This window comes from Triticum urartu, chromosome 5A (assembly GCF_056163025.1).
Source record: "Triticum urartu cultivar PI428250 chromosome 5A, HENAU_Tu73, whole genome shotgun sequence".
Classification (NCBI taxonomy): domain Eukaryota; kingdom Viridiplantae; phylum Streptophyta; class Magnoliopsida; order Poales; family Poaceae; genus Triticum; species Triticum urartu.
In genome coordinates this window covers 185303904-185325344 of record NC_141877.1, presented here as the reverse complement: position 1 = coordinate 185325344, position 21441 = coordinate 185303904, and the positions used below count along the sequence as shown (strand labels likewise).

The following is a 21441-nucleotide window of genomic DNA, read 5'->3' as shown; positions in this document are numbered from 1 at the left end:
ATTATGCAACTCCCGTTTGCCGGTGGAACACTTTGTCTGCTACCAAACGTCACAACATAACTGGGTGATTATAAAGGAGCTCTACAGGTGTCTCCAAAGGTAAATGTTGGGTTGGCGTATTTCGAGATTAGGATTTGTCACTCCGATTGTCGGAGAGGTATCTCTGGGACCTCTCGGTAATGTACATCACATAAGCCTCGCAAGCATTACAACTAATGAGTTAGTTGCAAGATGATGTATTACTAAACAAGTAAAGAAACTTGCCGGTAACGACATTGAACTAGGTATTTAGATACCGACGATCGAATCTCGGGCAAGTAACATACCGATGACAAAGGGAACAACGTATGTTGTTATGCGGTCTGACCGATAAAGATCTTCGTAGAATATGTGGGAGACAATATGAGCATCCAGGTTCCGCTATTGGTTATTGACCGGACACATGTCTCGGTCATGTCTACATTGTTCTCGAACCCGTAGGGTCCGCACGCTTAAGGTTTCGATGACAGTTATATTATGAGTTTATGAGTTTTGATGTATCGAAGTTAGTTCGGAGTCCCGAATGTGATCACGGACATGACGAGGAGTCTCGAAATGGTCGAGACATAAAGATTGATATATTGGATGGCTATATTCGTACACCGGAAGTGTTCCGGGTGATTTCTGAGAAAACCGGAGTGCCGGAGGGTTACCGAAACCCCCCCCCCCCCGGGAGAAGTAATGGGCCATATGGGCCTTAGTGGAGAGAGAGAGGAGCAGCCAGGGTGGGCCGCGCGCCTCCTCCCCCTGGTCTGAATTGGACTAGGAGAGGGGGGTGGCGCCCCCCTTTCCTTCTCCCTTCCCCCTTCCTTTCCCCCTCCTAGTAGGAATCCTACTCCTACTAGGAGGAGGACTCCTCATCCTTGGCGCGCCATAGGGCCGGCCGGCCTCCTCCGCTTGATCCTCGTGATCGTTTTCTTAGCCGTGTGCGGTGCCCCCTTCCACCATACTCCTCGATAATATTGTAGTGGTGCTTAGGCGAAGCCCTGCGACAGTTGAACATCAAGATCGTCACCACGCCGTCATGCTGACAGAACTCTTCCCCGACACTTTGCTGGATGGGAGTCTGGGGATCGTCATTGAGCTGAACGTGTGCTAGAACTCGGAGGTGCCGTAGTTTCAGTGCTTGATCAATCGGGCCGTGAAGACGTATGACTACATCAACCGCGTTGTCATAACGCTTCCGATGTCGGTCTACAAGGGTACATAGATCACACTCTCCGCTCTCGTTGCTATGCATCACCATGATCTTGTGTGTGCATAGGAAATTTTTTGAAATTACTACGTTCCCCATCACATGCCACACCACTGGCCCCTCGCATGCATCATCGGACATAAAGTCGACATAATTTTTGTAGAGGATGCAGTTCTCGTCGTCGCAGCCGATGACTGAATTAGAGCTTCCGGCGTCCAAGGTATTGAGGATGTTCAGCCTGCAGGCGAAGGCTTCAGGTCTTGCTGGTTCTACCTCCATGCTACCCAGTTCAAACTAACAGGTAACAGCAGTGGTGTCCCTTGACCCCATGTATATGAAGAAGAGGAAGAAGTAGGTGCAGAAGCTAAACACAATCTGTTTTAAAGCTGATTGGATATTGGCTCAATCCCCCCACCTCGACTGCCTGCTCAAGGACGGAGTCTAGGAACATGGACGCGTTGGAGGCTCAGCTACTCATGTTCCAATGCGTGCAAACCATGGTGGTTGTTAGGGAGATAGATGCATGCTCAACCTATGCAGGCTATCGCCGCTCCCTCGTAGCAGGACTTTGAAGCCTCTGGATGGAAGTTGTTGATCTGGCTGTGTTTTACTTGCCATGAATGGTACGGGGTGCTCTTGGGAAAAGAAAAGTTCGCCGTCCATGATTTCTTTGCGATCAAACAGGTCAGGCCTGAGAGCGTGTTGCCAATGGTGTCGTTGTTGACACCTCGCATAGTCCTTGATCTCCTGGCTAGTCTTGCCTCCGCCGTTGTTCACGCCTTACGCTCTTTGGTTTCACCGTCGCCGTCGCCATGAATCCAGGATGCAATCTGCTTCTGCCATGAAGCCAAGACAGGGCACCGAATGCAATAATTGGTGGCTGGGTCTGACTCAGAGCCATGCCCTCTTGCTCGGCGAGGAGATCACCACGGGCAGGGAGCACCCGTGGATTGGGAAGAGGGAGGTGGAACAGGTAAATCGGTGCAAACAAAAATTGAGTGGATAAATCAGATGCTTCATGTGAGGAGGCGAGGGAGAGGAGTTTATATCAGACGTGAAGGTTGAGGATTTCTCCGAGTCGGAAGGATGAGGTCTCTTTTTCTTTGTCTTGCTCGGGTGGGCTGTACGGGTTGAGGCGCATATGGGCAACCAACGATAGAAGACATAGGAAATGATCAAACAAAAACCCGCATGATCTACTATGAAATCTTAGCCGTTAATGTTTATGGTTAACGTAATATCAATGGATATAAAGAGGCGACCTATAGAGAACTATGAAAGACTCCGTCCTTTAATATTAGGTATAGATAATACATCATTGTCATATAACACCTCCTCATGATCATCGTTTTCATCAATGAGACATCACACAGCAAGTTGGTCACTAGTCATAATCACAACTACTCCTCATCATCAATTCTAACACATTGTACCACATAATAAATATTATACCTCTTAGGACCTACTACATTCTCTTAAGACCTATATTCTCTTAGGTAAAATAGCATAAAACAAGATAGCCCCTGACTCTCCATTATGGAGAATGGAGATTATCCTCTCTCCAATTCTTGCCTTTCACACAATGTTGCTTCCAAGAACCTCCTTACGACTGTCCATACATTTTTTCCATTCTTTGATTATCATGTGTTCACCAGTTTTAGAAATCCGGTATGGAGAGGTGAGATTCGTAGGACGACCTGGATGTATGTTCAAAACATGAAGGCGACCATTCTAATACATCAGATGAGGCACACAATCATCTGGGATTTTCTGTTGAAAAACATAGTAATAACTTCGTAGTTAGCAATGTAGTTAAGTTTCAAAAGAATTTATGCAAAAGATGCATGGATGTCGTAATAGTAAAAAATCTTACCATGGCATCTCCATGGATGTTACCGTAGTTCAACACGTGCACTAGTGGCACGTATTGACCATAATGTGGAGGAGTTTTATTATAGATATTGTAATTCTCAAGATCAGTGCAAAATCCGACCAAATGATTTTTCTCCTGATAAGTTAACTCAGAGCCATCGGTGTAGTAGGTTCTGTCTACCATGTTCCGCACATTGTATGAACAATGAAAATAAGCTGTCAATGGAAATAAGTTGTCAACTATTTTGAAATGAACAATATAAATTAGTTAATAACTATGTTTGAGAAACTCACATAGCGGTAGAATTGGAAGCATATCAACAAGGACCCAAATTTCCAAATTGTCCTGGTCGATGTTAGGATCACCAAGATCCATGGTGAAAAACATACCCTCTTGAAAATCATACATCTTGCAAAGTGCTTCCTGGCCCGGGCAACCAAAATGGGGTACGCTCTCTGAATTGTATAGATCTACCTCAAAATCCATACCATGATGGGTCATTAGGTTAATATTCTTTGTTTCATTCCTCTCATGATCTTCAAAACCCATCCTCTCCAAGACATAGCGTCTTGCATGGCAGGGGATAAGCTAGTAGAATTGTAAAAGACGAAAAAACACTTTGTGTCGTAGCTTACCGTATCACAATCGAAGGCCACCTCGAGCTTAATGCTGAAGCGCCGACCTTCGTCCAGGTGAGGCCTGTCGCAGAAACCCCAGTCATCGTGGCACCAGGAGCACTCCCCCGGGAGACTTTTGTCGTTCGAGTACGACATTTCCTATGTTCATAATTCAAATATTAAACTTGTACAATTAAATATATGTACTAGAAAACCTAAATTAGATCATTATTATTCATCATGGGTTGACTGTCGATCTGCCGAGTCTTTTCTTGTTCCCAAGTGCATTACACCCCACGACAACAGTCGGGATTCTTCGGCCTCGACAGACTTAAAGTCAACCCGAAATATCGTTTAATTATCTTTCTAGAAAATCCAGGCCACTCGATATTTCCTACATATTCTAGCATAAGTCATGCCAAAATTCACGAAAAGTTCCAGCATGACCTTTGCTAAAACAGGACATATCGAGCGCCTGAAATTTGCCAGAATGGAAGTTAATCAACACTCCGGCAAAACATAGGACACTCAGAGGTGTAACCTGAACATGACCGGCCACTTGGGCAACCACATATCCTATTTGAGAAACACAATACATACATGTTTTTATCTACATCATATCTTATAGGACTCATATTGACATGGAGATTTGACTGGTCTCACCTCGAGGTCGGAGGGGGTCGGTGACAGGGACGACGGCGGGGATGATGGAGGGGCTCCTTGATTTCTGCAAAAACAAAAACCGTACAAGTTATCACTAATACATCCCGAAGAGTATCATACATATAACATTACAAATACAACTAAAACCCTAGTGAACGACGGGTATCGACGACGAGGATGCGGGATAGGCATCGTCGACATCGATGCGGGAATAATTGCTTAAACTAAACAATAACAACAAATGTGACATGTTCAACTAGTTCTATTAATTCAACTAGTTCTTACTAAATATAAAATTACAATAAATAGAAATAAACTAGTTCTTTCTAAAAATAAACTAGTTCAACTAGTTATATTAAATTTCTTACTAAAAATACATTAGTTCTATTAACTCAACTAGTTCTTGCTAAAATAAACTAGTTCAACTAGTTTATTAATTTACTTACTTATTATTTTAAACACTTACTAAAAACAGTAAAAAAAACTACATTATACAATAGTAAAAAACTACACCGAAAAACAGAAAAAAAAAGAGATGGAGGGAGGGAGGAGGGGAAGGGAGGAGGATGGGGAGGAGGTCGGTGGGATCGGAGGAGGGAGGGGCAGGGGGAGGAGGGGGAGGGGCGGCCGGAGGAGGAGGAGGGAGGGGGTGGGGGTGGAGGGGGAGGGGGCGGTTGGAGCAGGAGGAGGGAGAGGGGCAGTGGGAGGAGGGCGGCCGGAGGAGGAGGGAGGGGAGGAGGGAGTACCTCGGCGAGGACCAGCGAGACGGCGGCAGACGATGTACAGGTTTGGCGCGAGCGAGAGCGAGTGAGAGGGAGTGAGTGTGAGAGAGTGAACCGCTCCAAGATAAGGTAAGTAAGTAGTAGCGCATTTCAGAGAAACGCACTACTACTACGGGCCGTAGTAGTAGCGCTGGTCACTGGTACGTGCTACTGCTCAGTGGGGCTAGGCATCTGCGCCCAGTACAAATATAGCAGCAGCGCGGTTTCACGGAACGTGCTACTGCTCAGTAGTGCGGTCTATTTAAAAATGCTAGTACTAAGTAGTAGTAGCACCCTGTTTTGTCCAGCGCTGCTGCTAAGATGCTGTGTATAAGGTTTTCCCTAGTAGTGGGTCACTATGTCCCAAGAAAATACCAAATTGTGTGATTTTTTCAATACTAATAATAATGATTTTATTAGTACTCCTATTGCTCCTCCCACCGCTAGTGCAGAGTCTTATGATATTAATGTCGCTTTGTTGAATCTTGTTATGAAAGAGCAATTTTCCGGTAATCCTTATGAGGATTTCGCGTCCCATCACTACAACAAATATGTCAACTTATGACCTTCTGTCAGTGACCCTCGAAGAATTGGTCATAAATTTATGACCATTTTAGACCAATTGGTCAAAAGCTGTTCAGGGGGCTCCAAACCCTAAACCATTGCGACCATTTTGGTCAGAAAGGTCGTAATTTCCTTACATGAAATGGTCACAAAGCAAACAGTGCTAGTCCGCTGCCTTATTTCTAATTGTTAATGACCAATATAGATGGTCATAGCCTTGTAGATTGTGGTGGGTTGTGATGACTAGGCACCATCTCATCAGTTTTGCCTATGTGTCATGTCCATGTGGCAGTTTTTGCCCTAGGTTGTGAAGCAACCTATATTTCTATCATTCCCAAAATTCCCAAAAAAATCTCATAAATTCTTTGGGGCATATCTTCATCAAATATGTAAAAATCCTTCCTTGCCTAGTTCAAAACTAATTCAACAATATGCATTTTCCTATTCTGTTCACAACAACACTTTATGAAGGAAGTGCTATTTATATATTCTTGATTGCCCTAGGAATTTTTGGGCACTCTTTCCTATCCAAATCATTACCGCATGACAAAATTCAGCTCCATTTGCCTAGCAAATCTTCCTCGGCAAATTTCCAAAGTTTTTGTCCACCTAGAAGCATTGTGAAGGAAGTACCTTTTTTATATCTCTAAATGACATGAAATTTATACAGTTCCTTCATATGCCCAAATTATCACCCTCCTCCAAATTGTAGCTCAGTCAAATCATCTATGTGAGCCCAGGTTCAATTTATTTTTTATGGCCAAATTGGCACGTTGCAAAGCAAGTGTTATATAGACCCCTCCTATTACCCTCAAACTTTTCGGGCACTCTTCCATACCAAAATCATTGCCACATGATAATATTCAGCTCAATTTTCTTAGTAAATCTTTCTCGGGAAATTTCTAAAGTTTCTACCTCGAGAGAAGCTTTGTGAAGTAAGTACTAGCTTGGCTTTCCCAAATGATCTGAAAATTTACCAGCGCATGACCATACCAAAGTAACTTACCTACACCAATTTTGAGCTCATTTCATTCATCCAATCTCTCTCACTAGTTTTCCCAAGTTTTTGTCCATAGAAGAGCATTGTGAAGGAAGTACTACTTTGGCATGTCCAAATGGTATCAATTTTCTACAATGCTTTCCTATGCCCAAATAACCATCCTCCACAAAATTTCAGCTCACTCCATTCATTATTTTGAGCCCAACTTCAACATTCATATTTTTGTCCAGCGTGGTACTTTGCAAAGCAAGTACCACCTAGGATCCTCCTTTTGAGCTAAAAATTTGTGAATACATTCTCCTTAGTAGATGATCATCCTCAGCCAAAACTCACGCCCATTGGCCATGTGCATTTCCCGTACCGCTAATCAAACACTTGGTTGCTAATTCATGTTTGAGCATCGATCGGTCTCCTCGTGAGAATCTTATATTGTAATTTTCTTCCTAGCACCAACCTGGGGAGTGCCCAACCCACTAGACATGCCTAGGCTGCCCAGAACACATGGCAACATTACGGTCACGCGGTGACCACGCGATGGGCATGCGAGTTTACGCGCTCTAGAGTTGGGGCCCTCGGCCACCGCCCAAACCTCGACGTATCGCCACCAAACCATGTATTTATGATTAAATAGGTCCTTATGTAACTAGAAATGATTTTTGGAAAAAATAAATAGCAAACTATGAGGCAGCTGCAGTTCAAATTTGACCCACTTCCAACTGAATCGGCGGAAATTTGTCTTTTTCACGAGAGGTGGATCAAAAAAATTTACACCCAACCATTTTGTCAATTGTGCATTAAATACGGCCTAGTATTTTATAAAAATGATTTGGCCCAATTTTGCAACAATTATTTGGTAGTTCCTTCACAAAAAAACCTCCTTTCGGGTACTCGAAAAATGGAAAATGGTTTTTTCGTCCAACGAAAATGAAAACTTCCCTAGGCAACATTGTTTGCCATTCCAATATGCACCATTGTGCACAATATGAGATCATTTGAACAAACTATGCCATGAATGTGGCCATAAGATTGATCATTTGGCTTGAAAGCCATTGATCTCCACACATGATAGCTCGTTTCTGAGAACACTTTTTTAAAATAATTGCCATATTACAAGTTTGTTATTTTTCCTGGGAACTTGGCCACAAATAATGACACAATGCGAAGGTTTCCCAATTTTTTGATTTTTTTTTGAATTTTTTATGCCCGTTTCAAAATGCAGTCAAAACGGCGAGAATGACCGTTCCTAGCTAGTGGTTGAATCTTGGGATTTTTTTGGTGTTTCTCTGATTAAATAGGTACTTATGTAACTAGAAATGATTTTTGGAAAAAATAAATAGCAAACTATGAGGCAGCTGCAGTTCAAATTTGACCCGCTTCCTGCTGAATCGACGGAAATTTGTCTTTTTCACGAGAGGAGGATCAAAACTTTTTGCACCCAACCATTTTGTCAATTGTGCATTAAATATGTCCTAGTATATTAGAAAATTGATTTGGTCCAATTTTGCAACAAATATATGGTAGGTCCTTCACAAAAAAACTCATTTCGGGCACTCAGAAAATGGAAAATGTATTTTCCGTGCAAAGAAAATGAAAACTCCCTTAGGAAACATTGTTTAGAATTCCAAGATGCACCATTGTGCACAATATGAGATCATTTGAACAAACTATGCCATGAATGTGGCCATAAGATTGATCATTTGGCTTGAAAGCCATGAATCTTCACAATAGATAGCTTGTTTCCGAGAACACTTTTTTAAAATAATTGCCGTATTACAAGTTTATTACTTTTCCTGCTAACTTGGTCACATATAATGACGCAATGCGAAGGTTTTCCAATTTTTTGATTTTTTTTTTGAATTTTTTATGCCCGTTTCAAAATGCGGTCAAAACGGCGGGCTTGACCGTTCCTAGCTAGTGGTTGAATCTTGGAATTTTTTTGGTGTTTCTATGATTAAATAGATACTTATGTACCTAGAAATGATTTTCGGAAAAAAAATAAAGAGCAAACTACGAGGCAGCTATAGTTCAAATTTGACCCGCTTCCAGCTGAATCGGCAGAAATTTGTCTTTTTCACCAGAGGTGAATCAAGGCTTTTTACGCCCAACCATTGTGTCAATTGTGCATTAAACATGTCCTAGTATTTTATAAAATCGATTTGGTCCATTTTTGCAACAATTATTTGGTAGGTTATTCACAAAAAAACATCATTTTGGGCACTCGAAAAATGGAAAATGACTTTTTCGTCCAAAGAAAATGAAAATTTCCTTAGGCAACATTGTTTGCCATTCCAATATGCACCCTTTTGCACAATATGAGATCATTTTAACAAATTATGCCATGAATGTGGCCATAAGATTGATCATTTGGCTTGAAAGCCATGAATCTTCACACTTATAGCTCATTTCTGAGAAAACTTTTTTAAACAAATTGTCATATTACAAGTTTATTATTTTTCTCGATAACTTGATCACATATGATGACACAATGCGAAGGTTTTCTAATTTTTTGATTTTTTTTTGAATTTTTTATGCCCGTTTCAAAATGCAGTCGAAACGGCGGGCTTGACCGTTCCTAGCTAGTTGTTGAAACTTGGAAACCTTTTGATGTCTCTGATTAAATAGATATTTATGTACCTAGAAATGATTTTTGGAAAAAATAAAGAGCAAACTATGAGGCAGCTACAGTTCAAATTTGACCCGCTTCCTGCTGAATCGGCGGAAATTTGTCTTTTTCACCAGAGCTGGATCAAGGCTTTTGACACCCAACCATTTGGTAAATTGTGCATTAAACATGGCCTAGTATTTTAGAAAACTGATTTGGTGCAATTTTACAACAAATATATGGTAGGTCATTCACACAAAAAACTTATTTTGGGCACTCGAAAAATGGAAAATGAATTTGGCATGTTGCATCCTTGGTAGTGAGCAATTTGCGGGGGAGGCTCTAGAAGTGGTGAAGTAATTTGCTGGAACCGACAATATGGATTGCTAGAACTGTTGATTCAGGATGCTTCATCCCGGCGGTGAGCAGCCTTAGGGAGGTGCTAGAACTGGCGAATGCTACAACTAGAGAACGTCGGGGTGATGCCGACTGTGAGGCGCCAGACTGCGCTTGTGCGCGACGGTGCAACAGCAGGAGGGTCAACGATGTGTTCTACCTAATAAGAACGAGCAAGATAGGAAAGAAAATATAACTTTGGGGGTGAATCAAATGGTTACATATGAAAACATCATAGGGGCGCCAGGCGAGCGACCCAAATTTAGACCGATTGACCGGCGCCTAACAGCCGCCTTTTGGAAAATGGTGTGGTTAAATTTTGGAACACCGATTTGTAGGCATTTAAAAAAGTCAGAGATTTGGGTACAAATTTTGGATACTTGAGCGCGAGCCAGCCAACCAATGAGAAGCGAGGAACCACATCCACGCAGATCACCAAGTTGGACATGATCTGAGCCATCCATCCGCGCCCATCCAACGGTGGATATTGTCCTGAAAGACCAAAACCCTAACCCACCTACCCACCCACCCTTTCCTTCTCCAGATCCGATCGAGGCTACCGCGCCTTCCTCTCCCTCGCCGCCATCCCCACCCACCACCGCCTCCCCCACCCACCGCCGACCTCGTCTCCGCCATCCCCCTCCCCTCGCCTTCATCCCCCATATCCACTAGTCTCGATCCGGCGTGCGTGCGTGCCGGCGCGGGCATGCCTCGATTTGATCCAGCGCCTTCCTCCCTCCCTCCCACGACCACGCCTTCCTCCCTCCATCCCTTGGCGTGTGTGCCGGCACGGGTGCCATGTGGGCAGCTCCAACACGACCACGACCATGAGCGACGGCGGCGGCGGAGGGAAGGACAAGGCGAAGGGCTCTGCGGTCTCCTTCACGGAGGGCGAGGAGGTGCTCGCCTACCACGGCCCGCTCCTCTACGAGGCCAAGGTTCCCCTCCCCTTCCCTTCCCCCTCTCTCCCCACCTCCCATTCCATTCTAGGGTTCGCCCGCCGCCGCGTCGGCTCCCCGGAGCTTCTCCGTTACATTTTTTCCGGCCGCGGCTAGGGTTTCGAGCAGGGCCGTTGGAGCAGGCGAGGGTTCATGGAGTTGTAATCCGAGGGTGTATCACATCGGATGGCACAACACTCTTTTTTTCTTCAGAGAAGAAAGAAACACAACGCCGTTCCTCCTCTGCACCTCCCAGATTTTTACATTTAGGGCATAATTTTTAAATATAGAGTGCACATGAGGACACTAGTTTGTGCGTATCCTAGTATCAGACCATGATTAGCACCAGGTGAATTGTTCTCTTGGACTATGGGTACTTCATGTAGTAAGTAACAAGGAGTGGGAGATGGGACTATGATTAGCACCTGAAGGCTTTATGACATTTACCAGTTGCACACCTGCAATTCTTCCTTTAGTAATACCGACTTTGTTCTGTCTGCAGCCTGTCGTCTTCCTCCACGGGGGTCCTGGGATGGAACTTCGCCCGACAACTGTGGGTTCTTCGATCCGGAGTTCTACATGATCGTGTTGTTCGACCAGGTTGGTTTCGTTTTGATCCCCTCGTGTGTCTGTTCACCGGTGTTCCTAGGAGATCGCGGTGCTTAATCTTCTTGTGTTTGATTGCAGAAAGGCGCTGGAAGAGCACTCCCCATGCTTTGTCTAGAGGAGAACACCACCTGGGACTTGGTGGCTGACATTGAGAAGGTCAGGCAGCACATCGACATTCCAGAGTGGCAGGCAACTGCAAATACATCTTCTTTTGTCAACTGCAACATATACCCTGCTGTAAAGAAACCACTTGAAGAAAATATTTAAGAGAGCAAGGCAGTTCGTGTAGATTTTCTTGCATTTGTACATAGCTATTGATCATGAATGTTGCAGTGCAAGTTATTAAAAGAATGATGATACCTCTTAATGCCTTGTCTTTTTAGAAACTAGCTAGCTAGTCAAGCATTTCTTTTCAAGTTTGATACTAGTGTTATTGTTGGAGATATATAGTGGAAAACAACATCCACAGTGGTATAGATTGTTCCAGTCCATGACATTCGGGTGCAAATTGGCACATAACACAAATCTTCAGAGATTTGAGCATACTCCTACCAAATCTTGTACTATATGGCATATCATTAATGTAGGTTTAATATAGTTCTAGCAGATTTAGGCAAGTAGTAGTATATCTTATCTAACTGGACTGGGTGCTCTCTTTTATATATGGAATGATATCAATGTAGGTTCAATTGGGTTATCTGTAGATTTTCCATCTTCTGCATTATTCAGATTATTTTACCTTACCTTGTTTGAACCAAGAATCTGAGCAAAATAGGTAACTGTCAACTCAAGGATTTGAATTTATTTTGGCAGGCACCAATTGGCCAATGAGATGAAGGAGCTGAAGGAGATACACATGGAGGACACCGAAGAGGAGGAAATGCATGACATCGACAGCTGCGACTTCGGCAACTCCCTTGCGGTTGTTGAATATGTGGATGAAATTTACAGCTTCTACAGAAGGACCAACGTAATTATCTGCTTGGAACCCCGGTCAAGTTATCTAGTACAGAGTTGTGTGTCTGGCCTGACCTGGCGAACTCACCCAATGCAGGTCCACTATAAGTTTGAGCTACTGGGTGAAATTTTATTCCTTACTGTCAACATCATTGATAGATACCTGGCCCGGGAAAATGTCGCTAGGAAGAAGCTGCTGCTATTGTTGTTGCAGGTTTATGGCACTTGCAGGGACAACACAAATTCCATCTATTTTTTTGTTCTTTGTTTTGATTGATGTGCGTTCATTACCAATTCCTGAGGATGATTTGTGTTCCTCATGGAGATTAGTCTCGGACGCTACAAGCTATTCTCTGTTGTGTGGTATATCCTGATTGGTGGCATTCTATGTGCCAACTTATCCTGGAAACAACACATACATTCATATGCAGTCCTCTGTTATTTTTCTTTTCTCTGTGTTAAATGATCTAAATGTGTGGACCAAATGATCTCATAGTTTAAATGCACCATAGTTTTGCATAACCTCAATACATTTACATGCACACGCATACACATTTGACTGCTGAGTATTTGAATTATTGGAATGTGGGGGTTGGTCTGTTTATTCCCATGTTATTAAGTTTTGTGTATTTAGACTGTAAATCTTAAGATATCATTGTAGCTGTAAGTAGACTACAAGTTACCAGCAGATTGTAATGCAAGTCTAATTATCACTTTAATTTTCTCCCAAATGACTGTAAGTGGACTGTACGTTGTGACACCACTGATGCCAGACCTACAAATAGTAGTTTGATGGATTTGTAGGGTTTTTTGGGCTGTGGTATTACGATAGTTGTAGCTCACATGTTTGAAACCAGGTCCAGTTCCAACCCGATTAGGATTGGCGTTTTAGCAGCATGGATTTACCAAGTTGGGATGTTGGGATAGTTGGATTCCTATTGTCTCTTGTAGCACCAAATGCTAGTATGTGTTTTACTAAAGTCATCAGATAGTTAACTCACTGTGAGATGTCCACACTTGTTTTGTTAACAAACATGAACTGTTGAGTCATCTATTCCTGGCTGTTTCTTTTGTTCAGTATATATGTGTGCTTTCTGTTCTTTTGTTCTATTCACTGTGTGAGTACAGTTTCTTGTTGGCACCAAGGTGTTTGAGATGGTATTCCTGTTGGTGCATGAGGAAGAGGAAGTGAAGTCATTGATTTGTCCACCGAGGAAGAGGAAGTGTGAAGTCTTTGATTTGTCCAGAGGGTAAGTCCTCGGTCTGTCCCACTCTTCCTTTGCTATGTGATTGTGACCTCCATGTGTTATCTACTTATCTGGACACTTTGGTTCATATACTATTCTTGTGATTTTCCAATGCTATGTCAAAAAATGAATCTGTAACCTTTAATGAATTCAATGTATGATCGTGATGAGAATGAATGAATGAATGATATCATACCAACTTGTTTTTGCCCTTGATCAGTACCATTTGTGGTAGCTCCTAAGCAACATGATCTTTTTCTTGCTCCGAGATCCCAAGTGTGGTGTTGTACTTTTGTTGTGCTTGATTGATGTCCTGCTAGCTGCTGTTAATTGTTACTATCATGATGTTAACACTGCTTAGAATATGTTATGCACCTTAATTCTAGTAGTATTTGTTGTCAAAAGCATGATTGTATTGTGAGCCATCAATTTCTTGGAGTCTTCTTAGAGCTTGCTGGTATTTACTTTTTTCCACCAATATAATATTTGCTAATATTTACTCATGGTTGCTACTGTTATCCGTGCCCTCATGCATTAGGATCGACTCCTAGCTGCTTGTGTATTTGTTTATTATTCTGTTCAATATTCTTTTCCTAGCTGTTGTATGTTTGAGGATATTGCTTTCATTCTGAATTCACAGCCATGATAATGATCGTTTCCTGTCTTTTACAGGAGCTCCAGGCTCAAGAAGTTGGAAAAAGGGAACGCTTCATCTTTGTAGCTAATTATATGTTCCTGGATGATGTGAATGGCTGTTATAGTATTTCATAGCAGCACTTTTGTAGTTGTTCTAAATTCCTGGATGAATTGAACTATGGCATGATTGTAATATATATAATATACTCATTTTGGTCGCCATTTATGAAAATTTGTGTGATTGGGGCTCTCTAGACCAAAATACTGGTTACTTTATTGTTGATACTTTATTGTTGATATGTCGGAAATGAAACATATACTATTTGGGCCCTAAAAAGGCCACAAATCAAACAATGAACAAAAGGCGATGGCCAAGTAAATAAAAAGGCTTAGGCCCAAAAACGAAATAGATCACAAAAAGGCCATGATCCATGAAATAAAAAGGCCAAATTGTTGGGCCAGGCCCATGTAGCTAGAGAAAATTAATAGAGAAAATATATAGTAAAAAGGCTGAATTGTTGGGCTAGGCCCATGTAGAAAATCGAATTGGACCGGGCTGAATCTTGTGCCACATCAGATTGCCACGCTGGATGCCTACGTGGCCTGGGGAGGTTGCTGGTGACCAAAATGCCACAGTAGACATATTTTGGTCATAAACGTCTACGACCATTCCAGAAGAAAGGTCGCTATAGTCAGTTTATGACGGCCAGCTTTTGACCTTATGTTTTTGGTCACAAAAAGGTCACAAATGGAAATTTGTGACCATTCAGTGACCAATAGTGGTGATCACAAGTTGACATATTTCTTGTAGTGCATATAAACACTTTCGCAGAATTGTGCAATATGCAAAAGAAAAAAAGATGTGGACAATGATATTGTGAAATTAAAATTATTTCCTTTCTCTTTGCGGTATCGTGCAACAATTTGGTTTTCATCTTTGCCTCATAATAGTATTGATTCTTGGGATAAGTGCAAATATGCTTTTATTACTAAGTATTTTCCGCCCGCGAAAATTATTTCCCTTAGAAATCAAATTACGAATTTCAAGCAACTTGAGCATGAACATGTTGCAGAATCTTGGGAAAGAATGAAATTAATGCTAAGAAATTGTCCTACTCACATTTTAAATCTTTAGATGATTATACAAAAAATGTTGTATTTAATTTTGTTCTAGAAATCTTCTAGATTCAGCCGTGGGTGGTACTTTTATGGAGATTACTTTGGGTGAAGCTACTAAATTACTAGATAATATCATGGCAAATTATTCACAATGGTATAACAAAAGAGCACGTACTAGTAAAAAAGGTAATTTTGTTGAAGAAATTAGTACTTTGAGTTAAAAGTTTATGCAGTTATGAAATTGGTTGCTAGTAAAAATGCTCCTATTGATCTTAATGATGTTCCTTTATCTACTTTGATTGAGAAAAATAATGATGTTGTAGATGTGAATTTTGTTTCGAGAAACAATTTTAATAAAAATGCTTATAGAGGTAATTTGAATCCTAGGCCTTTTTGTGGAAATTCCTCTAATAATTATGGCAATTCCTATGGTAATTCTTCTTATAATAATAATAGGATGCCCTCTGATATTGAGAGTAATATTAAAGAATTTATCAATGCTCAAAAAGTTTCCAACACTAGATAGAAGAAAAATTGAATAAGATTGATGATATATCTAGAAGCATTGATAGAATTACACATGATGTAGAAAATCTCAATACTAAAAACTTTCCACCTAAGGTTGATGAATCAATTAAGGTTGTATATGTTTCCATGGATGAAAGTAAGAAAAGGAACGCTATGCTAAGAGCTAAAAGAGAATTTTTAGAAAAAGTGTTTCCTCCTAATTTTTTCGTAGTAAAGATGAAAATGTTAAAATGATTGGTGTTTCTTCTATTGATTCCTTGTTTAGTAATATTAAAATTGATGGTAAGAGGACTGAAGAAGAGTCAACTTTAGTTAGAAGGCGTCCGCATAATTTGCAGGGTGAAAATCTTGTTGAAAAAATTGATAAAATTGGGTCTGAAGAGGTACAAACTTTAGCTAGTGATGTGCCTACTCTTTTGGATTACAAAGATTTTAGTTATGATAGTTGTTCTTTGATTGAGCGTATTTATTTTTTGCAATCCATGCTAAATTCACCCGATGCATATGAACAAAATAAAGCTTTTACTAAACATATTGTAGGAGCGATGGTGAAGGCTTTAGAAGAAAAGCTAGAATTTGATATTTCAATTCGTAGAAAATTATATGATGAATGGGAACCCGCCGTTAAAGTCAAGATAAAAAATTATGAGTGCAATGCTTTATGTGATTTGGGTGCTTGTGTTTCCGCAATTCTGAAATCTCTATGTGACGTGCTATAGAAAGTGAAGCTGGAAATGATGACTCAAATAAATTTGCTTCACAATTATGCTCGCCAAACACTCCTGCATGAGAAGGAACAAAAGAAGTGCTTCTAGACCCTTCTGCGCAAGCATTACTCTCGCAAGCAACTCTCTACCAAGGGTATCATGAAAGAATATGATTATCTGGAGTTGTATGAAGTTCCTCGCATCTGAAGGCAAACTCCAGTACTTCCTCAACATTCTGCATCCACTGATCTGTTGTTTGTCAAACCAGATGATGATCTCAAAGACACAGCTAGAACACTTATCTTCAAGCCAGATGCAACTCGCAAGGCTACTTCCAAAGCTGATGCTGAAGCCCATGCAACCACTCCTGCTTCGACCTTGACTATCACTCGCTCTGCTTCGTCAAGCAGTGCTAATTCTGATTCTGAGGATTCTCCAGACGAGTAGTTCCTCGTATGCGTTCTCTTTCCTATTTCACACTTGTTGACAAAAAAGGCTAGAAGAACATCGAGTGATAGATAAGCGGGTTATTTGGAGGGTGTTTCCATCTGCCATTTGTTTTTCTATCGAACAATTTGGTTTTCGTCGAACTATTTGATTGTCGAACTTAAAGCACCGCCTATGGTGTTGATATACTTGGTCGTCATGTACTGTTAATAATGCCCCCTGCAATGCTATTTGCTTCCAATTATCTGTTTGCCGGTGAAATTGAAACTTTACTTCTTTGCAATAATTATCCTTGATACATATCCTTTGTGCAGGCAAAGCAAAAGCAGTTAATGGAGAATAGCATTTCATGCATGTTTAGATATGCCTTAATGATTATCTTTCGCTATCTAACCTTGTAGGAAAAGAAAGTAGCTTTGGATCAAACCTTTTATACCTCGAAAACAAATTCTTTCTATATGTCTTTTCAGTTGTTTTTCCTCTCATATATCCTTCATATCATCCTTACTGCAGTAAAACCACATTTGAAGTATATCTTCTCTGAGTAATATTCTTCTGATTCCCTTGCTCTGATTCTCCTCGAATATCTAACTTGTAGGGAACTTATATCGTGTGGATTCAAATCGTGTTCTGAGCAAAATTCTCTTGATTTATCCTTTGTCACATTTCATTCCAAAGTATTCACTTTACCTAAGATATCTTTTCAAGATTGCCTATGACAGGAAAAATCTCAGACACTGTCTAGTGCATTGAAAGAGACCACGAATGAGATCTCATGTCACGAAGATTCATCTCGCTACCTGATACATCTCCAACGTATCTATAATTTTTGATTGTTCCATGCTATTATATTATCAACTTTGGATGTTTATGGGCTTTATTATGCACTTTTATATTATATTTGGGACTAACCTATTAACGTAGAGCGCAGTGCCAGTTTCTGTTTTTACCTTTTTTTATAATATCGCAGAAAAGGAAAACCAAACGGAGTCCAATTGACCTGGAACTTCCCGAAACTTATTTTTGGATCAGAAGATGCCCAGAAGACTTGGAGTGCACGTCAGGGGATCTACGAGGAGGCCACGAGGCAGGGTGTAACGCCCTCGATGCGGCTATAGCTCCCACGTGTCGAGGCATGACTTAGAGGCATAACCGCATTGAAAGCAGTGTCGCAAGTCAGGCAATCATCACAACATCCCATGTAATACATAATAAAAGGGGGAGATACATAGTTGGCTTACACTCGCCACGTCACATCAGAGTACATAAATAACATCCATCAAACAATCACTCATGGCCCGACTACGGCGCCAAAATGGAAAAGAACCCAACATGCGACAAGGCCCTGAATCAAACCCCAACTAGGCACCACTACTGATCATCGGGAAAGGAAACATAATAACGCTGAGAGTCCTCGTCGAACTCCCACTTGAGCTCGTACTCGTCACCTGGAGCGGAATCACCTGGACCTGCATCTGGAATTATAGTATCTGTGAGCCACAGGGACTCAGCAATCTCGCATCCTCGCGATCAAAACTATTTAAGCTTATAGGAAGGATAAGGCAAGTATATGTGGAGCTGCAGCAAGCGACTAGCATATATGGTGGCTAACTTATACGCAAATGAGAGCGAGAAGAGAAGGCGAAGCACGAGCGAGAAGCTAAAGGAAAATCCTGCACAAGCATAACTCCAACACCGTGTCCATTTCCCGGACTCCGCCGAGAAGGGGCCATCACGGTAACACACACGGTTGATTCGTTTTAATTAATTAAGGTTTAAGTTATCTACAACCGGACATTAACAAATTCCCATCTGCCCATAACCGCGGGCACGGCTTTCGAAAGTTCAATCCCTGCAGGGGAGTCCCAACTTAGCCCATGACAAGCTCTCACGGTCAACGAAGGAAAAGACCTCCTCCCAAGACGTTCCGATCAGACTCGGTATCTCGGTAACTCAAGACATTTCGACAGGTTAAAACAAGACCAGCAACACAGCCCGAATGTGCTGACAAATCCCGATAGGAGCTGCACATATCTCTTTCTCAGGGCACACTCAGATGAGCGCTCCATACAACTAAAACCAAACCCCGAGTTTCCCCGAGGGGGCGCTGCACAGGACTCTAGTTTGGACCAACACTCAGAGGAGCACTGGCCCGGGGGGTTAAAATAAGATGACCCTTGAGTCTGCAGAACCCAAGGGAAAGGAAAAGGCTAGGTGGCAAACGGTAAGACCAATGTTGGGCATTGCTGGAAAAGCTTTAAACAAGGCGAACTATCAAGGGGTTCCCATTATAACCCAACCGCGTGAGGAACGCAAATCCGGGAACATAACACCGATATGACGGAAACTAGGGTGGCAAGAGTGGAACAAAACACTAGGCGAGGGGCCGAGCCTTCCACCCTTTACCAAGTATATAGATGCATTAAGATAACATGGCAATATAATGATATCCCAACAAGTAAATAAATGTTCCAACGAGGAACGGCTCCAATCTTCACCTGCAACTAACAACGCTATAAGAAGGGCTGAGCAAAGCGGTAACATAGCCAATCAACGGTTTGCTAGGACAATGGTAGGTTAGAGGTTCAATCATGCAATTGGGAGGCTGACAAGCAAGTGGTAGGCATCGTAGCAGTGGCAAAGCAAAAGAGCGAGCAAACTAGCATAGCAAAGATAGTAGTGATTTCGAGGGTATGATCATCTTGCCTGCACAGTTGTCAGAGTTGATTGGATCCTCACAAGCAAACTCAACGGGCTCCTCGGTAGCGAACTCGTCTCCCGGCTCTACCCAACAAGACAAACAAGCAACAAGGATACAATCAACCACGTGCAAGACCAAGCAATATGATGAAATGATGATATGCTATGCGGGATGCAATGCGGGATGCAAAATGCAAGATGTGACAGGAAATGCATGAACCTGGCCTCAACTTGGGATTCCAAGGGTGCCACTGGATAGAGGGGATGAAATCGCTTGAAAACGATATAAAGATCATTGGAATCGGAGTTACGGTTTGGAAATGGCAAGCGTTTTAAGATATGACACCGGTCTTCGATATACAGCAAGTAGGCTCCTAAATGCAACGAAATGAACATGCTACAGACACCAAATATAAAAAAAAGATATGGCAGTGATGTACACAAGATGGTTAATAAAACACTAGCACTGAGCCATAGGCAAATTCATCCATTAAGAGGTTCAAACAAGCATGGAAAAAACGCAAACGCAAAACAGATTCCAGACTTAGTGAAATTAACACTAGCCTGAAATTTCAGATCACGATGCTCTCTTCGGAGCAGCAAAACAACATGATACATGACCTGAACATGACAAGTAAGAACATGGCATGGGGCTACTCAACAAGCTTAACAAAAGTCCCAAAGTGACCTGGGGCCAAAAGGGATCACAAAATATATTAACGGGCACACGAACATAGCTAAAACACAATCAGTTTTCAGACTTAGTGAAAACTGAGACATGCTGAAATATAACTCACGAAGGCATGTAAACGAGCTCGATGCACTCACCATGGTGCAAGTAACAGAAAGGAAAGCATATATCCAGAAAGAATACACAATATGCTAGCTACACATGGCAAGAACAAAGGCATAGCATGCATGGAACACTAACGGTAGCATCGGCAAAATCGCAAACAAGTTGACGATCTGCCCAGATTAACAACGAAGCAAAAGTTGAGCTCGATTGAGTCAACCTAGAGCACTCCACACATGCAAGTAAAGACATGGATGGATAGAGCATAACATAAGTATCAAAACTACCTTACTGATCATCCTCCAAAGAGGCACGGATCACTAGGAAACAAGCTGGACATATGGCATCATGAACTAAAATATCCCAGACTTAGTGAAACCCACTAAGTCCCTGAAAACAGATTTACCGGGTGCCTCACTTTGCAAGCTTGCACAAGTCACCACACACATCCTAAAAATGCATGGGTTGCACCTTTGGAAAGAAGACAAAATGCTTAACAAAACATATGAAGGACTCACAGGCATAGCATGCACACAATAATCATGGCAAAAATGACAAAAGTCTAAGATGAACTAGCAGATCTGACATTAACTCACGAAGCCTCCTTCTAACAGCATTTTGGGCAACAAGATGACCTCAAATGCAAATGATGCAATGGAATGAAATGATGTACATGTCGAGACGAAGATTTTGATATATTATATGTCCAAATCGGAGTTACGGATGCGGAGATACGAGCAGTCAAAGATAGCACAAAAATCAGGGGGGAGAGGGAAGAAAGTCAACCGGATCTGGGGTTTGTCCGGCTACTGTAGCTCCGGATCGGGCACTGTAGCAGCCCGAGCTCGGGCTCACCGGGAATGGCGCGCCGGCGACCGTCCGGGAAGAGGAGGGCGGCAAGGAGAGGACCGGGCGACGGGGCGGCGGCGCCGGCTCGTGGGGACGGCGGCGGTGCCGACCGAAGCGAGGCGGCGGCCGGGCGTGGCGGCGAGGTCCCGCACGGGCGGTGGCGTGGCCCGCGGCGGCGCCGGCCACCGGCGACGGAGAGGG

General features: G+C 42.2%; 1 protein-coding gene and 1 non-coding gene across 5 annotated transcripts; both read left to right on the top strand.

Annotated features, from left to right (window-relative positions):
- The first annotated feature begins 10276 nt into the window (after positions 1–10276).
- LOC147970741 (cyclin-B2-1-like) lies at positions 10277–14338 on the top strand. 4 transcript variants are annotated; one of them, XM_087522696.1, is made up of 6 exons: positions 10277–10648; positions 11151–11248; positions 11336–11413; positions 12071–12227; positions 13361–13464; positions 14134–14338. In XM_087522696.1, exons 4-6 carry the CDS (start codon positions 12090–12092, stop codon positions 14180–14182), a joined length of 291 nt encoding a protein of 96 aa, XP_087378822.1. In that variant the 5' UTR covers positions 10277–10648; positions 11151–11248; positions 11336–11413; positions 12071–12089; the 3' UTR covers positions 14183–14338. The 4 variants fall into 3 exon arrangements, 1 of the variants encoding a protein (XP_087378822.1); XR_015603260.1 differs by having other exon boundaries at positions 12312–13464; XR_015603259.1 differs by having other exon boundaries at positions 12071–13464.
- Positions 12504–12637, top strand: LOC125530894 (small nucleolar RNA snoR80). Its single transcript, XR_007293013.1, has one exon. It is a non-coding gene; the product is annotated as a small nucleolar RNA snoR80 (small nucleolar RNA).
- Positions 14339–21441: the final 7103 nt, after the last annotated feature.

Excerpts from the sequence above, each read along its gene's own strand:
- LOC147970741 (XM_087522696.1), top strand. The coding sequence starts at position 12,090 with ATGAAGGAGCTGAAGGAGATACACATGGAGGACACCGAAGAGGAGGAA. Across the intron at positions 12,228-13,360 it reads GCTTCTACAGAAGGACCAAC|GTGTTTGAGATGGTATTCCT; the intron begins GTAATTATCTGC and ends GTTGGCACCAAG. Across the intron at positions 13,465-14,133 it reads GTCTTTGATTTGTCCAGAGG|GAGCTCCAGGCTCAAGAAGT; the intron begins GTAAGTCCTCGG and ends TGTCTTTTACAG.